This window comes from Leguminivora glycinivorella, chromosome 10, assembly GCF_023078275.1.
Source record: "Leguminivora glycinivorella isolate SPB_JAAS2020 chromosome 10, LegGlyc_1.1, whole genome shotgun sequence".
Lineage (NCBI taxonomy): Eukaryota > Metazoa > Arthropoda > Insecta > Lepidoptera > Tortricidae > Leguminivora > Leguminivora glycinivorella.
The window spans coordinates 9,270,903-9,296,621 of NC_062980.1; the positions used below are offsets into that span (position 1 = coordinate 9,270,903).

The following is a 25,719-nucleotide window of genomic DNA, read 5'->3' on the forward strand; positions in this document are numbered from 1 at the left end:
GTACACCCAGATTCAACCAGATCATTAATGACACGCGAATTTATGGTATTTGTGTATATATTTACGTATTCCGTACGCCTTTGATGTCCAAAATAGTTTTAAAAAAAGTCTTGAAGGTCGATACTCGATAGGAGGAAGGTCACAATGAATGTCATTTTGATGACGTCTGGGAAAAGTGAAACTGGAGAAGTACCTAACCCTTTTATCTTCTACTAGCTTTTTCCCGCGGCTTCGCCCGCTTACTAAAATAATTCAAAACATTGGACCCCCACTTATTTAACCGTGAATTTTGAAAAATCCTTTCTTAGTGCTCCTCTACACCTTATAAGGAACCTACGTGCCAAATTTGGAATCTCTAGGACCAGCGGTTTCGGCTGTGCGTTGATATGTCAGTCAGTCAGTTTCTTCTTTTATATATTTAGATAAATGGCGCACTATTCTTGGTAGCTTGAGCTCCAGATGATAAACTTTTGAAGTGAAATGTAAGCACATCTCAGTATGTTGTAACGTTAAAAATTTCCGCAGATGTCAACTGTCAATATTTAGTGAAGAAATATGCTAATGCTTTATTTAAATATAACCAAGATAATAAAGTTATACAAAATATTTATGGAATCGAATGAAAAGACAATGTAATAAATATAAAATATGTATTTAATAAATAATAACACATGTTTCATTTAACGGGTGACTCCTTTGACTAACAATTAAAATACTTATACCTATGTGCACAATAATATACGATTACAAGGGTGAATCAGCTTTGTCTTGCCTGTTATTGCCATGGCTACGGTCTCCTGAGTCACGCTGGTTTTATGCAAAATTATGCTACTAAAACTTAAACTATGCAAACATGCATTTTTCTGGTGTTAACAAGACTTTTCCTCAATTTGCCACCAACAAACATGGACTATATGCATGCTTGCATAATTTAAGTAGCATCATTTTGCATAAAACCAGCGTGACTCAGGGGACCGTAACCATGGCAATAACAGGCAAGAAAAAGTTTTTTTACCCATAATATAACCTTATAAGTATAATCCAGTATCGGATTTGGTGTGTATTAACTTTACAATTACATTATAGTATCTGCCAATTCATCTTCAGTTAAGCATAATACGATTGTCACAAAATGTTTAAAAAAATAAAGTCTTGAAACTATTATGCAAAATGTGACATGCAAGAAGACTTTCTTTAAACATATATGTACTATCGAACCATTCCAACTGATTCATGACATGACCCACTTGGCAGATTATTCGTTTGAATCTTTCAAACCTGTTATGACTATGGCTTATAATTTACTAAGGTTGTTTTGAATACTAACTAAAGTATGTCACTACACACATGTCAGTGTCTAATGAAATGATAACAAGTTCGTCACCAAGGAAACCCTATCTGCAAGCGAATTTCGATCTAATTACATTAAGATGGTTCGACAAAATGAGCTTATGGTGGGTCATTAATGTCATTATTCAGCTGGTTCGATAGTACTAAGACTAAGGTTACGAACACTAGTTAATAAATAAATTACAATATTGTCTTATCTAGGTTCAATCTCATGTTTCACTTAAAATATTATTAAATGCACAGTGCCACGGATACCACGGAAATATACCGAAATGTTTACGTATTTAGTAGTAAATAACCATAAGACCTATAAATAAACAAGGCCACATTAGGTATTAATTTTAGTTGAAATCGAGTAAACGTACGGCATTGCATACAATCTGCATTCAAAAAAGAATATATGCGTTTCGAAAACAACAAAAAGCGTCGTTTCAGTCGCAATAATGGATAACCAATGAGGAGGCACACTCAAAGGTTATGACAGATGGCGCCACCCTATTAGTCCATACGTGAGAGCGAGAAGATGACATGTTTTTTCTCTCTCTCACATATGAATGACAGTGACATGCCTAGACACTTGCACAGGCGCCGCCTGGCGGGATAAAATGTCAGTGTGCCTCCTCACTGGCGCAGTCACAGTGGATCAATTCATATTACGGCACATACGTATTTTTTTTCTCACATATCCCAAATAAATATCTCCTGCAACATACTCAACGATTGCGACTGCGTGTCATTGGCTGCTATCAAATCTACTGTCACGTACTTGGCAGCCTCCAGTATTCTAGAGGCATGAGGCGTTCTCCGGCGGCAGTTTGTGACAGAACTGCGTTAGGAGGTACTGGTGCAGTCGTAATGGATCAAAAATTCATATTTAGTACCTACACGGTGTTGTTTTTTTTAGAATTAAACAGACTGATTACTTAACTGTTTAACTTTCAGACAGATAAATTACACCAGTTCATTTGTAAGAGCCATTATTATCAAGTAAATATCTCCTGTAAATTACTCAACGATTGCGACTGCGTATCATTGGCTGCTATCAAATCTACTGTCACCTACTTGGCAGCCTCTAGTATTCTAAGACAGGAGGCGTTCTTCCGGCGGCAGTTTGTGACAGAACTGCGCTAAGAGGTACTGGCGCAGTCGTAATGGATCAACAATTCATATTTAGTACCTACACGGTGTTGTTTTTTTTTTAATTAAACAGACTGATTACTTAACTGTTCAACTTTCAGACACATACATTACAGCAGTTCGTGTGTAAAAGCCATTATTATCAAGTAAAGTAGCTCACATATCCCAAATAAATATCTCCTGCAGCATACTCAACGATTGCGGCTGTGTGTCGTTGGCTGCTATCAAATCTACTGTCACATACTTGGCAGCGTCTAGTATTCTAAGGCATGAGGCGTTCTCCGGCGGCAGTTTGTTAAAGAACTGCATTAGGAGGTACTCCGTCCGTCCGGTGACGGGGGTGTGGTGACGGGTTAAGAATTTCACCACCCCCTTTCTTCCCGTGGGTGTCGTAGAAGGCGACTGTGGGATATGGGGTAAATTGTGGCGTAGGCGAGAGGCTGGCAACCTGTCACTGCAATGTCACAGTTTCGTTTTCTTTCAACCCCTTATTTGCCAAGAGTGGCACTGAAACCTGAGTAGTTTCATGTGCTCTGCCTACCCCTTCATGGGACACAGGCGTGATTGTATGAATGAATGAATGAATGATTAGGAGGTACTGGCGCAGTCGTAGTGGATCAAAAAATCCTATTGTTTCTTTTTAGAATTTAACAGACTGATCACTTAACTATTTAACTTTAGGACAGACAAATTACAGGAGTTCATTTGTACGAGCCATTGTTATTAAGTAACTCACATATCCCAAATAAATATCTCCTGCAGCATACTCAACGATTGCGACTGTGTATCATTGGATGCTATCAAATCTACTGTCACGTACTTGGCAGCCTCCAGTATTAGAAGGCAGGAGACGTTCTCCGGCGGCAGTTTGTGGCAGAGCTGCGTGAGGAGAGACTTCGCGCAGTCATAGTGGAAGACTAGAGGGTCGAGGATGTCGGGCAAATCGGTCTGCTTGAGGAGACAGCAGAGGTGCGCTAGGGTCACGCTGAGCTGTAACAATGATATTTCATTATAGGCAAAGAATTGACTATGTGCTGGAAAAAGGTGGACCGGTTCAGATGTAGATAAATCTAGGAGATTTTAAGCACGCGGGTTGGTAAAAATCATCAACAATATATTATAAAACTTAAGGTTTTATTTTGGGTAGGGAGAACTTTGACCAAGTGTAAAAAATGTATAAACATAATGCACCACGATATTTGAATTTTACTGCGTTTTAATTGGCAATATTTCATACAACAATAAAAAACCGGCCAAGAGCGTGTCGGGCCACGCTCAGTGTAGGGTTCCGTAGTTTTCCGTATTTTTCTCAAAAACTACTGAACCTATCAAGTTGAAAACAATTTTCCTAGAAAGTCTTTATAAAGTTCTACTTTTGTTATTTTTTTCATATTTTTTAAACATATGGTTCAAAAGTTAGAGGGGGGGGACGCACTTTTTTTCCTTTAGGAGCGATTATTTCCGAAAATATTAATATTATCAAAAAACGATCTTAGTAAACCCTTATTCATTTTTAAATACCTATCCAACAATATATCACATGTTGGGGTTGGAATGAAAAAAATATCAGCCCCCACTTTACATGTAGGGGGGGGGGGGGGTAACATAATTAAACATTTTTTTCCATTTTTATTTTTGCACTTTGTTGGCGTGAGTAATACACATATTGGTACCAAATTTCAGCTTTCTAGTGCTAACGGTTACTGAGATTATCCGCGGACGGACGGACGGACGGACAGACAGACATGGCGAAACTATAAGGGTTCCTAGTTGACTACGGAACCCTAAAAATGGGTTTGATTACTGTTAGCGACTATGATGTTTATCTACTTCAAGCGAAAAACACTTAATTAGTCCAATTACTATTATTGTGTTTACTTGTATTCATTTCGGTCGCCTAATCTAGCACACTGTAGCTGCGAGCAGATAACGAAAGTTGTCGCTATGCTGCCTAGTTTTACTTTCTTTAGTACATAGTTTGTTGGCCTAGAAAATGTTTGATTCCGGTATCGTCCACCAGTCGTATCACTAATTAGGAATAAAACAAATGTTATAAATAAACTAATTTGTTACACAAAGTGAACGTTGCAGATTGAGAATTGTTACTATATAATATTGTCACACTCATAGTGCTGTAAGTGCCAAAACCTATAACATACTCATGTCAGTCTAAATACACACTCGTTAACACAACGCAGTACCACTGATGAATTGGTACGCACTGTAAGCTTCTTGTACCGTGCATGAAGATACCCAATAAGAATGTATTTATTACCTGTTCAATTAGATATCAATCAATCCTCAATCTTGTGCTCTGTTAAATCGTCAACATTGGCAGCGTTTCAACATGACACCTCGCCACACCAAAAACAGTTCGCCATATTGCGCTGTGGTAGTTAGGTCGCAAAGTGCTACCGCTGCGTTGATGCTCGCTTTCGAATGTTTTGAAGAGACGATTTAATAAGAGAATATTTATTTTATTACCTGTTCAATCAGATTGTCCTTATGTCTGTACTCAGTGAAATCGTCCACATTCGCAGCGTTTTCCATTGCCGCCATGACACCTCGCCACACCAGCGGGAACAGATCGCCGTATTGCGCTCTGGTTGTTGGAGCACGAAGTGCTACTGCTGCGTTGATGCGCACTTTGAGGTTTTTGCAGTCACGGGATAGCGTGCAGAGGTTTGGGAAGACTTGACTCTGAAATAAAAGTTTTAATGTAAAGTAAGAAACTGAATATGCTACGGAATATTTGTATAACCGCTATAGACTTTAGACGTTATTAATATAACGCTTTATGAGCTCTTAACTGGGATTATTAAAAGCAGAATCTTCTATTTAATACTACTTGTAGTAGTTATTTTATACCCTACGCAAGGAAGTCATCTTGACTATCTGTTACCTACATTGCTTCCGATATGCTGCCACGAAATGTTGGAACAATTTACCGCCACCAATCAGAACCGCAACTCCATTTACTTCTTCTAAGTGCAATCTTATTTAAAGTACCTACTTAAAACGTGCTGTGTTCTCACCTGCCATCCACTAAAACAAGTGAACAAATCCTCATTCTTCATAGCATTGCCCAACGCGTAGCACGCGTTCCATCGCACCTTTATATTGCTCACTTTGCACGCGCAGTCCAGCAGCTTCGTTATTGCTGCTTCGCATAAAACCTTGAATTGCGGATCACGTTGCAGATTTTCTTGTTTTATTAGGCGCAATATGTTTCCGAGGCCTCGCATTGCGCTCATCTTTACCTGAAAAATAAGAAAAATACGTATAGCAAAGAGATGTAGGTGCGACGAAGCAGTTTTTAACCCCCGACGCAAAAACGAAGGGGTGTTATAAGTTTCACGTGTCTGTCTGTCTGTCTCTGTGTGTGTCTGTCGGTGGCATCGTAGCTCCCGAACGGATGAACCGATTTAGATTTAGTTTTTTTTTTGTCTGAAAGTTGAGTTAGTCGGGAGTAGTCTTAGCCATGTTTCATGAAAATCGGTCTACTATGTCGCGGTCGGGGGTTTATTTTTTAATTTTTAAGTTTTCGCTCAGCGTTCGTTATTATGCACTTAACACACAATTAAAAGAAACCTATGAGCAACTATGATTTTAAGTGGTTTTCTACAGTTGTTTCATTCTTGTTATGAGTAATGCTTTAATTGGACCTAAATGTACTCGATAATACATAACGAAGTGTCTTAAAAACTCTTATTTTTCCTGTGCTAGAATTTGGGGTAAGTACATAGTTCATAGTGACTTCACAATGGTAAGGGATATATTTTTCAGCACGGAAAAAACATAAGCTAAAAAAAATTTACGTCATCCACTAACTATTTTTGTACGATCGATAATACTTACTCTTTTTATAACCTCAGACTCGAAAGGTCGTCTAAATCTAACCAAGTGAATGATGTATTGAAATCATTCAAAACAAACGTGATGAATGTCGTGTGCCGTTTGCTTTCGAAAGATAACGTATATAATACTCGTAATAACCTTTCGTGCCTACTTATAAAATATTCCCTGTTAGGGTCAAAGGATATCGGGCTTACATTTTTAGTAGTAGTGGCTCAAAAATTGACCTCAACATATACAAAATCCATACTAATATTATAAATGGGAAAGTGTGTGTCTGTTTGTTTGTCCGTCCTTCACGGCAAAAAGGAGTGATTAATTGTCGTGATTTTTTAAGTGGAGATGGAGATAGTTATGGAGAGTGACATAGGCTACTTTTTGTCTCTTTCTAACGCGAGCGAAGCCGCGGGCAAAAGCTAGTATTTCATAAAAATAGACCATGAATTAAGTTAGGAGAAAACTTGATCAAAAGAGTTTATTTATTCATCGACATGCGTGTTTAACTATTTAGGCAAACAGAATACAGAATTGAGTACGGAAAGACAAGAGACTACGTCGGGTTTCAGAACAAACACAAACGAAAGGACATATAACTAAATATGCTCCGTTTAGTTAGTCACTACGCCACTATTTACATAATAACCGCATTTTCCTGCTTTAAGCCGCATAATTGCTTATTTAAATATTCAGTATCTACTGCAAACGTGAGCTAATACAACATAATTAGCACGTGTCCATAATCTGTCAACAAATAGTTAAATGCTGGTGCTGATTAGGACATATACCGAATACAAAAACGACGTGAGTGATAAGAACATTCTAACTATACATATACGCCCTTTCTGTATTCGTCCGTAAAGACATTAATATTTACTAGCTTTTGTCCGCGACTTCGTCTGCAGGGAATTGAGGATTTGGGTAGCGCCTAGGGATTGCAATTGCTGGATCCGGCATCCAGCAATCCAGCTGGATCCAGCGCATTTTTCGGTCTGCTGGATCCAGCAGCCAGCGCTGGATCCAGCGCTGCGGATCCGCAAGTAAAAAAATCTGCAATAAAATGCGTAATTAACTTTAATAAACTTATTTTACGTCATGTTTAAAACGGTTCCGCGTTCCCGCGCGTAGCCCGTGGCCGCTTAGCACAAAATAATTCTATTTCGCTACAATTGTGTGTTTTTTTTTCAAAAACGTAAGTACTCGTAGTTTAAAACTGTATTATAACTACTGAAGATCTCAAAATGTATTTATAGTATTTAATTATTTACTGTTACCGCAAAATTTCTTTTAATTTTCAACTTATGTTTAGATCAGAATATTGATTGATGTTTGTCTACGTATAATATACCTACTTAGAGGTTTATTTTTTCATAAATATTAAGTAAGTTAAACTAAGTACTAGTAAGTAAATTAGTAATTTTCAATGTGAACTAGTGAATGCCCAAATGTTGTGCCAAAAAAGCAAGCCATGTCTGGTTGATAGCATTATTTATGTAGGTACCTACTTATTGTAGTACCTTCGCATCATCGTTGTTACACTTTTAATGACTTTTTTATTTATGTAGATTGCTATAAGGATTAAAAATGGTTACAAAAACTAATGTCAACTTTTTACAAATGAATTTTAATTTTTCTTCCCTGTTAGAAGGAAGGAAAGTAGCAGTTTTCTGTTCATGGACTATGTTGGAAGTATAATCATATATGACAGAGTCCAGTTAGGGGCGACGACGAGCGAAACGAGGAGGAGCGTGTTAGGTTGACCGTGAGGAAATGAAAAATTAAAAAATATTCTTGTAAAAAGAGTAAGTAGGTAACTATTTAAAAATACGTATAAATATATACGTAAGTAAAATAAAAACATAAGATAACTATGAAAGTTTGTTTTTTAAAAAAGGCCTTTTGATAAAAAGTTAGAGGCAATAATTCAATTCGAGTAAAATGCTAACATCAATTATCAGGCGAAGCCGCAAAATGTAATTTTTTTTGGCATTTTTTCTATATTATTTTCGGGGTGAAAATACTGTGAGATTATTTTTTCACCTTCTAAAGGAATGATGTCCTTGGAATAAAAAAAACAATCCTTTGTTCTTCCCTTGGACTCAATTAATCTCTGTACCAAATCGCAATCAAATTAATTTAACGGTTTAAGGGTACAGATAATACACAGACAGACATACTTTCGGATTTATAATATTAATATTGATTGTAGCCTTAGACCAAAAAGGATGTAAGCATTAAAAATATCCTTGTGAAATACGACCCTTATAAATTAATCCATTTATGAGTATTACGTAGTTAATGCTAAAAGAATGTAAGCGACATACATGTTCTAATGAATTGCGTCCTTCTTTCACTAACCTTATCGTTATCGGCGGCACATTGTATGCTGACCTCCAGTAGACGCAGTAGGAGTCGATCGTCGATATCGTCTATCTCCAGATCATCGCTGTAAGAATATTATATTAACTTGAACCTAAAATACATGTAAGGAGAGAGCACAAAAGTGTAAAAAGTCGAGAGCAAGAGGCTGAAGTTTTATAATAGGAAAGCTTGGTAATCGTTTTATTATCGGTCAATGAGATGCGATTATTGTCGGTCAATGAGATGCGATTAATTCAAAACAAAGATTAAATATAATATGGAGCGTGAAGTAATACACGTGCGCACATATAATAAGTAATAAAATAATTCATTATACGACTGTGGTTATGTGTCTGGATACCTATAGTTAAGGTGGCTCGCTTAGGTTACCCGAAGCTCAGGCTGCGTTAGATGGCGTTAATCTGCAAATTACCAGTCTTATTTTTTTTTATGGAGTCGTACAGGCATTTATATACTTTCTATTATGCTTCGCGAACATTTAATATTAAAATTGACGTATTACAACAAACATTCAACTTCTCATTGTAACGTTAATCCCCTTAATGTAGATAAATTTACTATTTTACACTATTTTTAAGTACCACTCACACATACAAACAGTGTTTTTGTATTCCTTCTAGTCGATAATTTCACGCCGCGACAGCTTGTTTAAATAGCCTTGCGGTAAATACGTGCCATCGCATGATTTGCATGGAAGTACTGGGTTCGAATCCAGGACTTTTTCTCTTTTTTTTTTTTAATACTACGTCGGTGGCAAACAAGCATACGGTCCGCCTGATGGAAAGCGGTCACCGTAACCTATGGACGCCTGCAACTCAAAGAGTGTCGCATGCGCGTTGCCACCCCATTAGAAACTTGTACACTCCCCTTTGCTGCGTGTGCACAGCAAAAAGGAGTGTACAAGTTCAAAGGAGGGTTTGGGTTGCCGACGACTCAAAGGACAATAGACGGAATAAATTAGTTCCGTAAGTCCTCCCGTCGTCAGCACCCCACACCCTCGTTGAGCTCTGGCAGCCTTACTCACCGGCAGGAACACAACACTATGAGACACTATTTTTTGTTTTATTATTATACATAAATGTATATGTAGTACTCGTACAGTAGTTACTGAGCATTTTCCACAAAAAAGATTAAAAACCTATTCTCTTACATGGTAATAATTTTTGGGTTCGTGGAACTCAGAATTTCTAACATAATTATCCTAATCTGATATTTTAAAAAATTCCAAAAAAGTATAGATAAATTTTAGGTTTTTTTTCTAATTGTTTATTTTCGATGGAGCAAGGGTATTCAAATCGATTTTGAAATCTTAAATTAGTAAATGAAAATGCAATAGTTAACTGAGTAACGTAATGCTTTAAAAACTCAAGTGGACTTTTTTTATCTAAGGAGTAATTTCGATAAAATATTTATTATATTTAGCTAGGGTATTAAAAGTTGTGTTTTATATCTCAACTTAATAAATAGAAAATCAAAATGACTAAAGATATTTCTCTAAGATAAAATTGATACCTTCGGCTCTCCATTCTTGCTCGGTCAATAAAAAATACGAAATTTATATCCAAAAAAATACAAAAAGTTTATAGAATCCTGGGAATCGAACGCACCTTCACGGCGTGACAGACGACTATTCACCAACGACGCCATTACATAACACGCTGTTACCGACGAAATTGGGCTATACATATATAATTATTTAAATATAAATAATAATGTCAAATCCATACTAATATTACAAATGGGAAAGGGTATGTGTCTGTTTGTTTGTCCGTCTTTCACGGCAAAACCGGAGCGACGAATTGACGTGATTATTTAAGGGGATTTAGTTGAAGGGATGGAGAGTGACATAGGCTACTTTTTGTCTCTTTCTTACGCGAGCGAAGCCGCGGTCAAAAGCTAGTTTATTATAAATGGGAAAAGCTGGTTACTCTATAATCTGAAGTGGAAGAATTCGTTGTTTCACCAAAGATAATCTGTGTTTGTTTGTTTGTCCGTCTTTCACGGCCAAACGAAGCGACGGATTGACATGTTTTTTAAGTGGAGATAGTTGAAGGGATGGAGAGTGACATATGCTACTTTTGTCTCTTTCTAACGCAAGCGAAGCCGCGGGCAAACGCTAGTACAGCACGGGTAGCATGGTCGCGCGATAGACGATAAAATATCAGGCCGTCCCTGTCGCACTATTAGTAAGTGCGATTATAGGGACGGCCAGATGTTTTATCATTTATCGCGCGACCATAATTGCCTGCCTGGACCAGATTATATTGATGATAATTATTATTTGTAACCATTTAGTTAATATTGTCTTCAGTTACCGCGATAGTTACTCATGAAATAAAAACTATGAAAACGGATTAAATCGTGTATAATGAGTTTAAAATTCATCCCGATGTTTCAAACACTTTACAGCATTCGTGGTCAACGGGTGACTGAGGAAAAATTACAATGTGCAAAAGCTACCCATATTCTTGTATATAACCATTTAGTTGTTGAAGAAAAACATTCACACAACAATAACATAGGTCAACCAGCTCAGTAAATGCAATACTTTACTAATACTATGCCCACACTATGACCTATGTATAATGTATTATACCAGACGTGTAATATTTTATTTTATCAACAAAGGCATAATACAGGATTGTATTGTATTTTTGTATGAAAATAAAAAATAGGAAAGCAATATAGTAATAGTCAAATATTCCATTAAAAAAATAAAAAATACTTAATAAATCCATAAAAGTTCAAATGATTAAAAAACACTTCGGACTCAAACCCACGATCTTCTGCATCATAGTCGGTCGTTTGACCGAGACGCCATTTCGATTTACATTAGCAGTGTCGAAATACACGATATGTATCTTTGTTGACAAAATGCGTCATTATTTCTGAGTCTGCTTGAGTTAACTAAACCAATATCTTTAAATAATTACTTGTCAAGAGCCAAATGTCACTGATGACAATGTCAACTAAAAATGCGCGAAATATGACGGCTCTGTGTCTGTACACAAAATTTGGCACGCACATTTACGTAAAATTAATAAAAAATTCACATGGATTTGTCATCACTGTATGACAAATCCAGATACCTTGGTCTACACATGGATAGAAGACTAACATGGGCCAACCACATCAAAACAAAAAGAAAAGAAGCAGACCTTCATTATAAGCGCCTTTACTGGTTAATAGGCAGACAATCAGCTCTTACACTAACAAATAAAATGCTAATCTATAAATGCATTATAAAACCGATATGGACATACGGCATAGAACTCTGGGGAACGGCCAGTAACTCAAACCTCGAAATCCTACAAAGGTTTCAGAACAATGTCCTGAGGGCTGTGACATGTGCACCGTGGTTTGCAAAGAATACAGAAATACATGAGTACATAAAAATGCCAACTATAAAAGAGGAGGTCAACAGATATTGTATCAAGTACAAAGAACGTCTGAAAAAACATACAAACCAACTTGCGAGGGACCTGGTGAACACTAACGACAACCCGAGCAGGCTTAAAAGATGGGAGATACTGCGTCTGGACCAGAGGCACTAGAAGATAAAATTCTAGGAACATCATGAGAGCATGGATTTGTCCATGATTTCTGTATGAAACAATGTATTTCATTCACTACCGCGACGACGGATAATGTATAGTAGATGTATGCGCATATTTTTATTTAGTTGTAGTGTGGTAGATGTTTTTACTAAAAATGGCAAAAACGGAACCCTTATATGTCCGTCTGTCCGTCTGTCCGTCTGTCCGTCTGTCCGTCTGTCACATTTACTTTTACTACAGTGATGAAATTTGATGGGAATATGTGTTGTATGAACCGCTACAAAATTATGACACCAAATAGTAAAAAAAAAGAATTGGGGGTGGGGCCCCCATACAGCGAGGGATGAAAATTTTTTTTTCCACCTTAATAATCAAAACTGTCAACGTAAAAAGAGTTATATATTGCCACAGAATATATAAGATAGGTTGATTTAACTGTAATTTTGGCAGGTGTATAAATTGACATAATAAGTTTATTATATTTGCTGCTACGGAACCCTTTGTGCGCGAGCCCGACTCGCACTTGGCCGGTTTTTTGTATGGAAAGCGAGCGGACCGCACGCGAGCAGCCGACATTGAATTTTAATGCGCCGCGCGCAGGACGTCACCACTGAATGGGCCGCGAACTCGCGGCCGCCGACATGCGATAGAATCGCGGAATAAGCCGCCCCTGATATTGCACAATATAAATCAGAAACGGCGCGGCGGACTTATTGCCAAGTTAAAAGGATGAATTAAAAAATATATTAAAATCCTAGCTTGATTACACCGAATGTAAGTCTACATATGTATATCTGTAATCTGTGTGTGAATGTATATCGGTAAGTAAAAATCCAGCAGGGCTATAACATAATTGGCGCGACAGTATACCGCCGCGATATGGTCGGGTAGATTATGTCGCGGTGACATATTCTCGCACTCATTATGAACTAGCCCGGCAGGAAGACTGTACAGACCGATTCACAAGAGCTGGCACGAATCGAACGAACGAGTGAATGAAAGTGTGCATGTGTGTGACAGTGACAGATTAACCAACCACGTGACAGTTACGACTGCATATCGATACAGGCCCCGTAGTCGAATGGCATTTCTGCGACGCGAAACGCCGCAGAAACGTAGTTTGGCACGACAAGAGTGATAGAGATAGATAGATAGCTACGAAAGAGATATTATCGTGAGCGTTTCGCGAGTGTTTGTGCATTCGGCTACGCACACAGATGTCACTCATAAAATCAAAGTTTTATTCATTCCATTCATGTTCACTCTCATGAATCGACCTGTAACTATCGAATATAACAATATGATAGTAATATTTCGTTCTTACACATTCAAAACGAGTGCGTCGCTCAAGTTTCCTAGCGCCCAGGCGCCTTTTGTTCTCACCACCATAGATGACTCTGCTAGTGCACGAAGTATATTCTCCCCGCAGTCGCTCACAAAACCGATGTCCTGAAAATCGAATACGCATACGAAGGATTGGTGAGACATCCAGAGCTCTCTGCTCCACACAGAACTCGAACAATCTCATCGAAGTATCGGGTCGAGCAAGTATCATTAGGTCCACACAGAGCGAGCGTCGTCGCAAGGCAATAGCCTGGTCCACACACAGCGACGCCCGTCGCGAGGCAATTTCCTCGCACGGTAAAACGTCCTATGTACGAGTATACGAATACGTGCCTCGACCGAGGCAGTGCGTGCGATTTGCTCGGCCTAGCAACCGACAGCTGAGGCACGTCCTCACGCACGTCCGACGTTTACCGCGCAAGTACATTGCCTCACGACGTACCTCGCTGTGTGGACCCGGCTAAGGGAACGTACATAAACTACGTGACCACATTTGTGCCGTTTTTTGCCCCCCTCCCCTATAGTTTTCACGTAGTATTTATAAATGAAGTTTTAGATCAATGTTTGCAGAAAGTTGTTAATAGATATTCGTGTGCCTATATCAAATTTAATACATATTTGGTTAATGACGTGTGTTTATCATCTTTTTTTCCGGCCTTAAAACAATGATTTTCATCCCATCACCTTCATCATCACCAGCTTATATAAACGTTCCTCTGCTGACCACGGCTGGGCCAATATTCCACAGGTTACGTGACAAGAAGTTAGATACCCCTCCCCCTCTGTGACCAAGCGTAGTATTTTGACGACCCCCCCCCCCCCCCCCCCCCAAACGTGTCACGTAGTTTGGGTACGTTCCCTAATTCCCACGCGCGGGAAATTACCTAAGTAGTCGTACGTCGGACTGTGTAGACCGTATGCATGTCTAAATAGCAATGAATGACTCAAACTAATTTTTTGACAAATATACGAGGCTTATAGTCGAAGACCATGTGAAAAATGTACCTAGTAAGAGATGAGTGTGAAGAAATAAATGGTGTGATACAAAGACGTCAATGTCCCTACTCGTAATCATAAAAACACAAACAAATAATTGGTCCTCAATAACTCATAGGAGTAAAGTCTAGAGTCTAATAGGACTAATAGAAGCAAATCAAGAGTAAACGCGCGTCATGAAAATTATATGCATACTGTAAACAAATTGATTAAAAGAATGACTACTCTTATAACTGTGTACCTATTTGCGTAGCTCAGTTGTTATACCCATTGAAATTGAGTATATATTTATATTTTTATCATTTTGCTATGTCACACAACATTGCAACAGTAAAAATTTTGAAATGCATGTGTCCCATACAAATGGGTGTTATACTTCAAGTCCAATAAAGACGTTTACAGTTGAAGAAATCGTATTGTAGGTGATGCGTTATTTAGGACCTTGTAGGCATTAGCACTTGTAGATGTACTGTTTGTACCTTACAGCTGTGAAATGTATGTAGTTACTTCTAAAGCTAGGAACAAATGGGACGCGTCACACGGACGCGGCTGGTGACCTGGACTGATAAGTGTGCAAAAAAAAGTGTGCACAGTCATAAAACATCCAGCTCGCCAGATAACGTCCGGACGTCCGTTCGCTCAAGGCCACGTCCACGGCTTACATCCGATAGTTTGCACAATTCAGTGTATATTCATTATCTAGATCGCGGCAGTGGACGCGTCCCATAATTTGTTCCTAGCCTACCTTAAGGGTTCGGTACATGACTGTCATAGCGAGGGCACGTACTACGGCCGCTCGCAACGCCACTTTGTAGTCACTGCACATACCCACCAATAGAGTGCAGCATAGTACTTGTAGATATCACTGGAGTCTTCTTTCTGACCTTTTTACTGTCCGTATCATAAAGCTGTGAAATATACTTACTTCTCTAAGGGTTCGGTACATGACAGTCATAGCCAGGGCACGAACTGCGGCCGCCCGCACCGCCGCCTTCTCGTCGCTGCACGAACCAACCAGTAGAGTACAGCATAACACTTGTAGATGTCGCTGCAATACAAATATGATATATAGCAACGTGAACGATGCAGACATACTCAAAGATTGACATTTGCCTGACCCACACACAACCGTTGACGTATACTTTGGCGGTTCTTAAATAAAGTAGTTAGTTAAAACATAAACATACCGGTAACTCCTTAAACGACCGCTCGCCTATGTTAGCGATGCAGTCGCAAACGACAGCCTTGCATTGAGGGTTGTCGTGACATTGCAGCACGGTCGACAAAGGCGTCAGTAGCTTTTGCCACATGTACATACATTGACTCACGGGTGGAGACTCGTTTGTTTGTTCTGGAAAAAAGCGGTAAAAAAATAATTCAACCAATTCAATTGGTCAATTGGTAAATTCACAAGAGTTGGCACGAATGAGTGAATGAAAATTTAAGAGTTGGAGAGATTCTAGTCTACTCTCATTTTGATACTAACGTGCGATAGAAATAGCACTAATGCGTGGAAGACCCATAGTTAAGCATACAGTATAGAGTGACAGGGGCAGCGCTATCAGAAACATGAAACACTCCAAGTTTCTGTATAGCATATTCTATAATACTGACAGTTTTGGCTACCTGTAGAGTTACATCCTGATATTCCTGATGCTCATGTTGAAGCATCTCGTACAGAACTTAGTCTTCGAGATGGTGGAACACTATGGCCGAGAGGACTTGGAGAGATTCTAGTGTCACTAATAATGTGCGACAGAGATAAAACTATTGCGTGGATTCTTAGGGATATCAAATACATGTGACACTTACCTAGTTTCTGTATAGCATCTCCGATAATACTGACAGTTTTCGCTGCCTGTAGTGTTACATCTTGGTGGTCATGTTGCAGCATCTCAAACAGAACGTCTGCCAGTAGTGTCAAGTGTGGTTGAAGCAAGTTTTTTAGGCGGTGGAACGCTATGGCCGAGAGGACTTGGAGAGATTCTAGTATCACAGGGATCGCCGACGGCTTACATTTCTGGAAAAGAAAATATCTGCGTTATTTAACTGTCTAGTTGTCTACGGTCACACACTCGAAATTAAGAACTATGAAGACGTCGCATCATGAACGACAGAGTCAACTTTGAAATGTATGTCTGCCTATTATTGTACTTTTTATAATATTTTTAGAGGTAGAGAAATATAATATTTCAAATTAGCGCTTACAGTTTGAAGCAACTTGAAGAACCCTAACGTTCCACGGGACTAAAATGGCAACAATATTTTGTTTGTTTGTGGATGCCATATCGTGCGTGAAGGTCAAGATATAAATTGATCCAGACGCAAAACTTCGTTTTAGTCCCAAGGACACCTTCCTTCCTTAGGGCTAAAGGTTAAAGCGAATAAGCAAATAATGTGTGTAAAGTCATAAAAGCCTGACCGTAGCCATCATACCTAAAGTTTGCTTTAAAAAATAAGGGGGTTTGACGATATCTTGTGACCAGTCAACGACAAAATTTCTATTTGACTCTGTCAAAAAAAACAGATTTTTTTTAAGAATTGTGATAGAAAGAATCAGGAATTCATATTAGAGTATTAGGCCTGATTTAGACGGCGTGCGAACTCGCATGCGATTTTAGTTACATTGCGGGCCGTTGAGGGTACATACAATTTTGCACAGCCATCAAATACGTAATGTAATAAAACTCGTATACGAGTTCTCGTACCGTCTAAATAGGCCCTACGGTTTAGGCAACATGAATAATCCCTAAACTTCTATGATTCTAAAATTGGTAGCCATGAAATGTCATAGATCATAGACGTATAGAATTAAAAAAAAAGTGACTACCTATCGATGTGATATTCTGCCTGTGAAGCTCAACGGATGAATTGAACCTTAACCTAGAGATTTATTATAGCCCGAATAAAATTAATGGGAGAGCCAGAGGTTATTAAATAATAAGCAAAAAGTGCCGTAGCAAAAGCTTGCCAGTAATTGCATTACGTTGATTTAAAATACTTACAACGACTTCACTGTCCTTGAACATCCATCCCATATTCCTAAAACATATATCTAAGATCCAGCTCTTAAAATAATGTACATTTTTCTCTTCACTTATTTTTTCTATACACGTTTGCTCAACGGCGGTAAACATTTCGTCATCAGAATATCCTTCTTCAAAATCGTCACACTCTTCATTAGTGTCACTTTCTATGTGTGTTTGATGAACAGGTTTCGTGGCATCTTTTTCTACTGATTTTAATACTTCGTCTACTTTTGGATCTATGGAAAGAACGCATCCCATGGTGACTAGGGCTCCAACTTGCAATGTTACATCTGAAACAATTACAACTTTTTTTTAAATATTATACAGGAGACTCTCAGGGTGGATCAACGGTGGAGGCGGATCTGCGTCAGCTTTACGTCGATCGCAGGATCGGAACAGGTAGCGTGCTCTCATTTCCGAGGCCAAGATACACTTTGGATGTTAGTAAGTCATAATTTTAATAAAAATGCCTAATATAAATGAAAGTGTTTACGCGATTAAGTCCCGTTTTGTTCTAAAATTATGAGTGCAAATCGTGTTAGTCTAAATCAATATATTGTTAGTAAGTCAGTTAAAAGAAGCAGTCAATTTTAGTTTTCACTTTTTTCGTCCTTACCTTCGACCGAAATTAAAATTACGAGTAGGTACAGTACAACAAAAAGAGTTTTGAATGATTCGCGGTTATTTTCATTAACTTATAACCGGGATATAGACCGTGATTACCTTTTTGATTTTTGTCGAGCTCATGATTTTCGACGCAGTTGCATTTCATGATGCAAATTGAAAGTCGGGTGGATGTTATCTCTAGATAGACAGCCTACGATCTAATCCTTAGATATATTGATATTTAAATTAGCACCATGAATAAAAAAATCACGGTCTATATCCCGGTCACTTACATTACTACTGTTACAAATTTGTCAATCAATCAAACGTGTCAAGAATCAAGTAATTTTCGAGATTTTCCCTTCTGAGATCGCAAGAGCTGCGTAACATTGAATGAGGCGTGCAGTTGCGTTTCAGTCGTATCTGTATCGGCCCTCAAACTACATACACTGATGCATCCGCATAAGATAGAATGCGCCGTATTCTTAACCCTTTAATGCATACTGTAGCCAAATGGCTACAGTTGAAATGGCATATCAGTCAAAGTCAATTATAGTATAGACTGTGACGCATAAACTCAAGTCTCAAATGCAATGTTTATGTTAGACATTTCAGAACTAAAATAAAGGGTATAATATGCATTTAAGGGTTAAGAATTATTTAAAATGTAGATATTTTTTAACTTACTCTTATGGACCAAGAATTTCCTCGACGCCCTCACCAGCTCACTCACAAGCCCCGCCTTCATCTTATAATACGGCGTGGCCTGAACCAACGCCGCGCAGCACTTCAGCGCGACTAGTACGACCGCGTGGCTTCGCTCGCTGTCCAATATGGTGGTCAATACTTTGTGTAGACAGTTGATCATGTAGCCGAGAGATACGGAGAAGGGGATGAAAGAGGCGTTGTCTTTTTTGCTGGAAATGTTAATTATAATAATAGTTAAATATAATAATAGACACCTTACACAGATCAACTTAGCCCCAAACTAAGCAAAGCTTGTACTATGAGTGCTAAGCGACGATATACATACTTAAATAGATAAATACATACTTATATACATAGAAAACATCCATGACTCAGGAACAAAATATCTGTGCTCATCACACAAATAAATGCCCTTACCGGGATTCGAACCCAGGACCGCGGCTCAGCAGACAGGGTCACTACCGACTGAGCCCGACCGGTCGTCACTAATTGTATTTAGTAATAGGACTACCCTGAATCTAAAGAGTCCAAGATTAAAATATCCTCTGCCTCTGTACAATACAAACTTTCACATGACATGTGGAAGTGCCATTATATATTTTTCACACCAGGTGGCGCCACTGTAACCGTCTAGTGGAGGTTTTATATGGCGGTTTTCTTGCACTATGTTAGTTTCAACTGACGCGTGTGGACTGTCAATAACGATGGCCATCTCACATCAACCACATTTGACAGACACATCATCGTCACGCAGCAGACGTCTATGGAACTTCCCATACAATAAAATTTACCGAACGCTTTAACGGTGACACACGGTTTGATGCAACCGACCCTTACTGAGTTCGGACACGCGAAGTAGGTACATTTGTGTCATCTAGCATATTTTATTTTCATATCTGTGATGTAACCGCTAACATACCTTACTTCAGCCTGTGACAAGTACATCCTAGGCCCAGAGAGCAGCGCCAAAATCACGCTCAACACGCTAGCTCTATTATTAGACGTGGGGTCAGTGACCGCGCAGTAAGCTAAGGTCTTCTTAGCTGCGTCTGTTGCGGTCCAGTTGTCGACTTCTGGTGAATCGAGTAACAGGGCCCACCAGTATCCGAAAATGTCTCGCTTTTCGCTCACCTGAAATCACAAGTTTAAATTTAAAGTAACATTAATGTTGAATCAAAATTAAGGGTGCAGGGGAGAAAGTTGATTTTAACCCCTATTACCAATACAACTGTATCACGCGCACAACATACTTCAAGTCTCTGTATAACTGAATTTACAATATAGAGTTTACAGGCTCACTTGCTTTCGCATCATATCATCTCTCACACAGTCTCTCCACCTTTACCTTGGTTTTCCTCTCCCTTTCACATTCATTCGTCATACGTTTCTCGTCACGTCTTTCATTTTCATCCCATGTTAGTCTACAAATTAATTAAATGACAAGCCCTACGCCTGCTTGGGCTAAGGGGTCATGAGAATCGACCTTGTAACGTCTATTAGACTTATATTGACCGGGATATAGACCGTGATTACCTTTTTGATTTTTGTCGAGCTCCCGATATTTCGACGCAGTTGCATGCATCATGATCACGGAAAAGTTTTCCGGAATCATGATGCATGCAACTGCGTCGAAATATCGGGAGCTCGACAAAAATCAAAAAGGTAATCACGGTCTATATCCCGGTCAATATAAGTCTAATGAAAATAACCGTGAATCATTCAAAACTCTTCTTGTAACGTCTAACCTATAGTCAATGTAATGTACGAAGACGCATGCCTTGATTCCTTCTGTCATGCCCTTAAATGTTAGATTTATCAAATTCTAGCATCATCCGTTCCATCATACATTCGATACCACAATAAGGGCCAGTTGCATCAACCACATTTGACAGACACATCATCGTCACTCAGCAGACGTCTATGGAACTTTCCATACAATATAATTTAATGAACGCTTTAACGGTGACAGATGGTTTGATGCAACCGGTCCTGTTGCCAATAGGGATACGTAAGAGATGGTCTAACTGTGTGAAGAAGTCGACTGCCGGCAGCCTATACCGTGCAGTCCACATGGCTTATGACCGCATTCAGTGGACACACGCTTCTTGTGGTCGCGATCCCCAGCATTGAGGGAACGAGGAAGAAGGAAGAAAGTTGCTAATCCAGCCTACAGCAGTGTAACTTTCCGGTAAAAATTAGATAAACTTTACTACTAAGTAAAGAAATTTTATTTGAATTCAAACTTACCCTTGTCAACACTAATAACAGATTAGCAGCACTCTGCCTCACCCTAGACCTCAAAGCGACCAGCTTAGCTTCTCGACTGCTCTCAACATCCGAAGCATCAGAATCGCTGGTCAGCACCCAATAGTTCCTGGCCTTCTGCGGCTCCAAGTAGTTCTGACTCGCCGGTCGGTACGTTGAGATGTTTTCGAAATTTTCCACCTCTCTCATTAAACTCTTTTCTGATACCGGTATTTCCTTTTTCAAACTTTCAATGGCATTGTTTCTCTGCTTGCGCAGTTTTTGTTTCTGAAATGAAATTAGAAAATTAGTCAAACTAAATTACAAGACTCAGAACTAAAGAATTACCTTTGGCCCTAATTTTATATTGTGACCAGTTTTTCATCAATAAACTGGTACATGTAATTCTAAATGTCACTATAATATTTCTAGAAGTAAATAGTAAAGTCTAGGATTTTGACCCCCATTATATTTTGTGAGGTTTTGCCCGTGTGGTGATGGGTTAAGAATTTCACCACCCCCTTTCTTCCCGTGGGTGTTGTATAAGGCGACTGTGGGATATGGGTTAAATTGTCGCATAGGCAAGAGGCTGGCAATCTGTCAGCCTGTCACTGCAATGTCACAGTTTCGTTTTCTTTCAACCCCTTATTTGCCAAGAGTGGCACTGAAACTTGAGTAGTTTCATGTGCTCTATTTAAAATTGCAAACGGGACTTAATCGCGTATTTACTATGTTTTAAACACTATGTTTTAAACACTAACCTCCGACGTTTCAAGGACGGCATTGTCCCCGTGGTCTCGGAGCAGACCCGTCCCGTTAAGTCCCGTTTGCAATTTTAAATATGTGTAAAAATCGTGAAAGTTTGAATCAGTGTTTCATGTGCTCTGCCAACCCCTTCATGGGATACAGGCGTGATGTAACCGTTAGCACTAGAAAGCTGAAATTTGGTACCAATATGTATATCAATCATGCCAACAAAGTGCAAAAATAAAAAATGGACAAAAATGTTTTATAAGGGTACTCCCCCTACATGTAAAGTGGGGGCTGATTTATTTTTCATTCCGACCCCAACGTGTGATATATTGTTCGATAGGTATTTAAAAATGAATAAGGGTTTACACAGATCGTTTTTTGATAATATTAATATTTTCGAAAATAATCGCTCCTAAAGGAAAAAAAAGTGCGTCCCCCCTCTAACTTTTGAACCCTATGTTTAAAAAATATGAAAAAAATCACAAAAGTAGAACTTTAAAAAGACTTTCTAGGAAAATTGTTTTTAACTTGATAGGTTCAGTAGTTTTTGAGAAAATACGGAAAACTACGGAACCCTACACTGAGCGGGGCCCGACACGCTCTTGGCCGGTTTTTCTTTTTAAAGAGGCCTTAGCTCTGTATGAGTTTCATCACAGAATATATAATAGTACAAGTACAGAAGGCTCACTCCTTTCATGTTCACAAAATGCCGCCATTCTAACCTACATTAACAAACGGACCGCACGCGAGCAGCTGACAATGAATTTCATTGAGCCGCGTGAAGGCCGTCGCCACTGAATGGGCGCGACCGCCGACATGTACTTGGCGATAGAATCGCGGAGTGAACCGCCCCTGATTTCATAGAGAAATAAGCAATTTCTACATACCTTACCACCCTTTGTATCCCGATTAATAGTATTAGGTACTGTTGCAATAGTCTGCTGGGCTGGCATGATCTTCTCAGGCTTCAGGCCCTGAACCACAAGGCCATAGACAAGGAAGTAACGGGAAATACCCATAAGTTCTGGTAGTGGAATACATATGGTCTGGTCATTGAAATAGATTTGAGATAGCACTCTTAATGCAGTAACAACCACCTAAAAACATTTAAATGATAAATCACACAACAATCATAAATATTTTTTTAAATATGTGTAATGGCTAAAAAATATTCTAGAAATAACATCCTAAGACCTGCTTTATAGGATTTACTGCTCTCATTAAGTTTAATAAAATTTGAATAATTTTCATATTGTCAGTCGCAATATTTTAGTCACTAAAATAAAAACTAAAATTTAGTGTATATTCAAATTCACTGGTTTTTTAAGCCCCGACGCAAAAACGAAGGGGTGTTATAAGTTTGACGTGTCTGTCTGTCTGTCTGTCTGTTTGTCAGTCTGTCTGTGTGTGTGTCTGTCTATGGCATCGTAGCTGCCGAACGGATGAACCGATTTCGATTTAGTTTTTTTTGTTTGAAAGCTGAGTTAGTCGGGAGTGTTCTTAGCCATGTTTCATAAAAATTGGTCCACTATGTCGCGGTCGGGGGTTTTTTCAAAATTTTAATTTTGTGGTTAGGTTATTTTTTGTGTTTAGCTAGCTTAGGAGGTTGATGATGATGATGAATAGGGCTCTCAGATGGGATTTCCATTGTTGATGGTCCAATGAAGCCGACTGAGACAGCCTTAGGTTGATACAAAACCTAACCACAGAATTAAAATTTTGAAAAACCCCCGACCGCGACATAGTGGACCGATTTTCATGAAACATGGCTAAGAACACTCCCGACTAACTCAGCTTTCAGACAAAAAAAACTAAATCAAAATCGGTTCATCCGTTCGAGAGCTACGATGCCACAGACAGACACACACACAGACAGACAGACAAACAAACAAACAGACAGACATACACACAGACAGATACGTCAAACTTATAACACCCCATCGTTTTTGCCTCGGGGGTTAATAAATGGTTCAAAAAGATAAATTTCATAAATAAGCAAAACTCACTTTACAATACTGATATTCATCTTGCCCTTTTGTAATTCTCATCAAAAAATTAACAACTAATTGTGATACTTGCTCCTTTAACTCAGAACTCAAGTTTGGTTGTTCAGATGCTTTATTTTCATCGGGCACCGAAGTTATTGAACACATGCATTTTAAGACACTGAGGCAGAGGTGTAGTTGGTTTTGTGTTATCGGCAGACCACATTTACTGGTGTCTAGAAAACTGTTTAAAACTCCTTGGCTGCCTATTAATTCTTCTGAATACTGAAAATATACATAATTCAAATAATTAAAAATCATTTATTAACACCTTCCCTGCGGCAATTAGTGTAAATTACAATTAATCATACTTTGCAAGAGGTCTTTCAATCCTGAACAGTAGTGAATGTGTTAAGATATTTATTGTTCTTGGTACTTTAAAAACTTTTAATTTACAATAAATTAAAAAAGAATAAATTTGAACAATTTATTTGCATACTGCATTTTAAAAGATACAATTGTATTGTATGACTACTCCTGCAAGAATGAAATGTTTACATACCTTTTGACCCGCAGCAACATTTAATTGAATAATACACTGAATGTTGTATAGTAAATCAGGTACAACCATGTCAGAGCATGTTTTGAAACACTGAATATGCCAAAATACCACTTTTTGCACATAATCTGTGTCCAATTGCAAGTTTTGCTTTGTAAGAATACTATTAATTAGATGTGATGTTTTTGCAGCCAAAACCTCATCAGTAGGGACGATGTTAGAGCATAGTGATGTGATTAACGTCAGCGCATCCTAAAAAAATCAGAATGGTACAACTCAACATTGAATACATACTACAAACATTTTAGTTCTAAGTTACTTCAAGAACGATTTAATACTGGACTGCCAAAGCCCATACAAAAAAGTGTACCCCTGAAATGTAGGGGCTTCTTAGGCTTAAAACTAGATGGCGCTGTTCGCACCCTGGAAGTGGCCAAAATCATATTTTCCCCAAATATTTTTGCGTGTTTTTATGTTTTATAAGACCAAATGACATATTTCTTTATTTTAAAAATCACGATATCACTTCGATACACATTTTGAAAAAAAAATTGTGGGCATCATCAGTGTAGTTATGATAGTATTTGATAGGTGGCGCTAAAAAATCGAGGTACGATTCTTAGTATGGAATATGTAAATCCTATATAAATAAACCTTGGTTACTTGTAGAACTCTTACCTGTTTTTTAACAAACAACTCAGTTTTATATGGTTTTGCATTAAGCTCATCGATAAGCAAGTTTATTCTGTCTCTATCGTATGCTTTCTTGTAAAGAAAATTACACAGTTCACCGGTAATGACCGAAAAGTTACGGGGTAAATTTGTGCCCATTATAACTCGTGTTTCACAAAGGAACTGATAGAGTAAATGGTTAGGAGTAAAATAATTAAACTATTTAAGATAATATTATGTTATTGGCACTTATTTATGTTAATTCTAAGCTTAATAGGCGTCCAACAAACAAATATTTCTACAGATTGGGCCACAACCATTCCAATTTCCGAAAGATAGTCCAGTGTTGCCAGATTATAATTCTGTAAATCTGTAGGCTGCGGCCAAAATATCCGTAGAATTCCGTAGATTGCAATTTAAAAAATCCGTAGTTCTACAGACTTTTCTTTTAAGTTTTTATGGCCGATTGCGTCTCTTGAAAAAGCGGAAAATTAAAAAAAAATAGGATAATTAAAAGACACGAAGAATTAAAATTTCGCGCCTTT

General features: G+C 38.4%; 1 protein-coding gene across 1 annotated transcript; it reads right to left on the reverse strand.

The window, feature by feature from the left end:
• Window positions 1–3,219: 3,219 nt before the first annotated feature.
• On the reverse strand, window positions 3,220–25,488 carry LOC125230420 (HEAT repeat-containing protein 6-like). The gene is made up of 16 exons (XM_048135556.1): window positions 25,181–25,488; window positions 24,506–24,754; window positions 23,965–24,228; window positions 22,846–23,055; window positions 21,209–21,493; window positions 19,881–20,092; window positions 18,941–19,170; window positions 17,624–17,937; window positions 16,431–16,638; window positions 15,806–15,969; window positions 15,544–15,666; window positions 13,603–13,727; window positions 8,698–8,785; window positions 5,523–5,747; window positions 4,972–5,187; window positions 3,220–3,477 (listed from the first exon to the last, which is right to left on the reverse strand). Exons 1-16 carry the CDS (start codon window positions 25,331–25,333, stop codon window positions 3,220–3,222), a joined length of 3,324 nt encoding a protein of 1,107 aa, XP_047991513.1. The 5' UTR covers window positions 25,334–25,488.
• Between the last annotated feature and the right edge of the window lie 231 nt (window positions 25,489–25,719).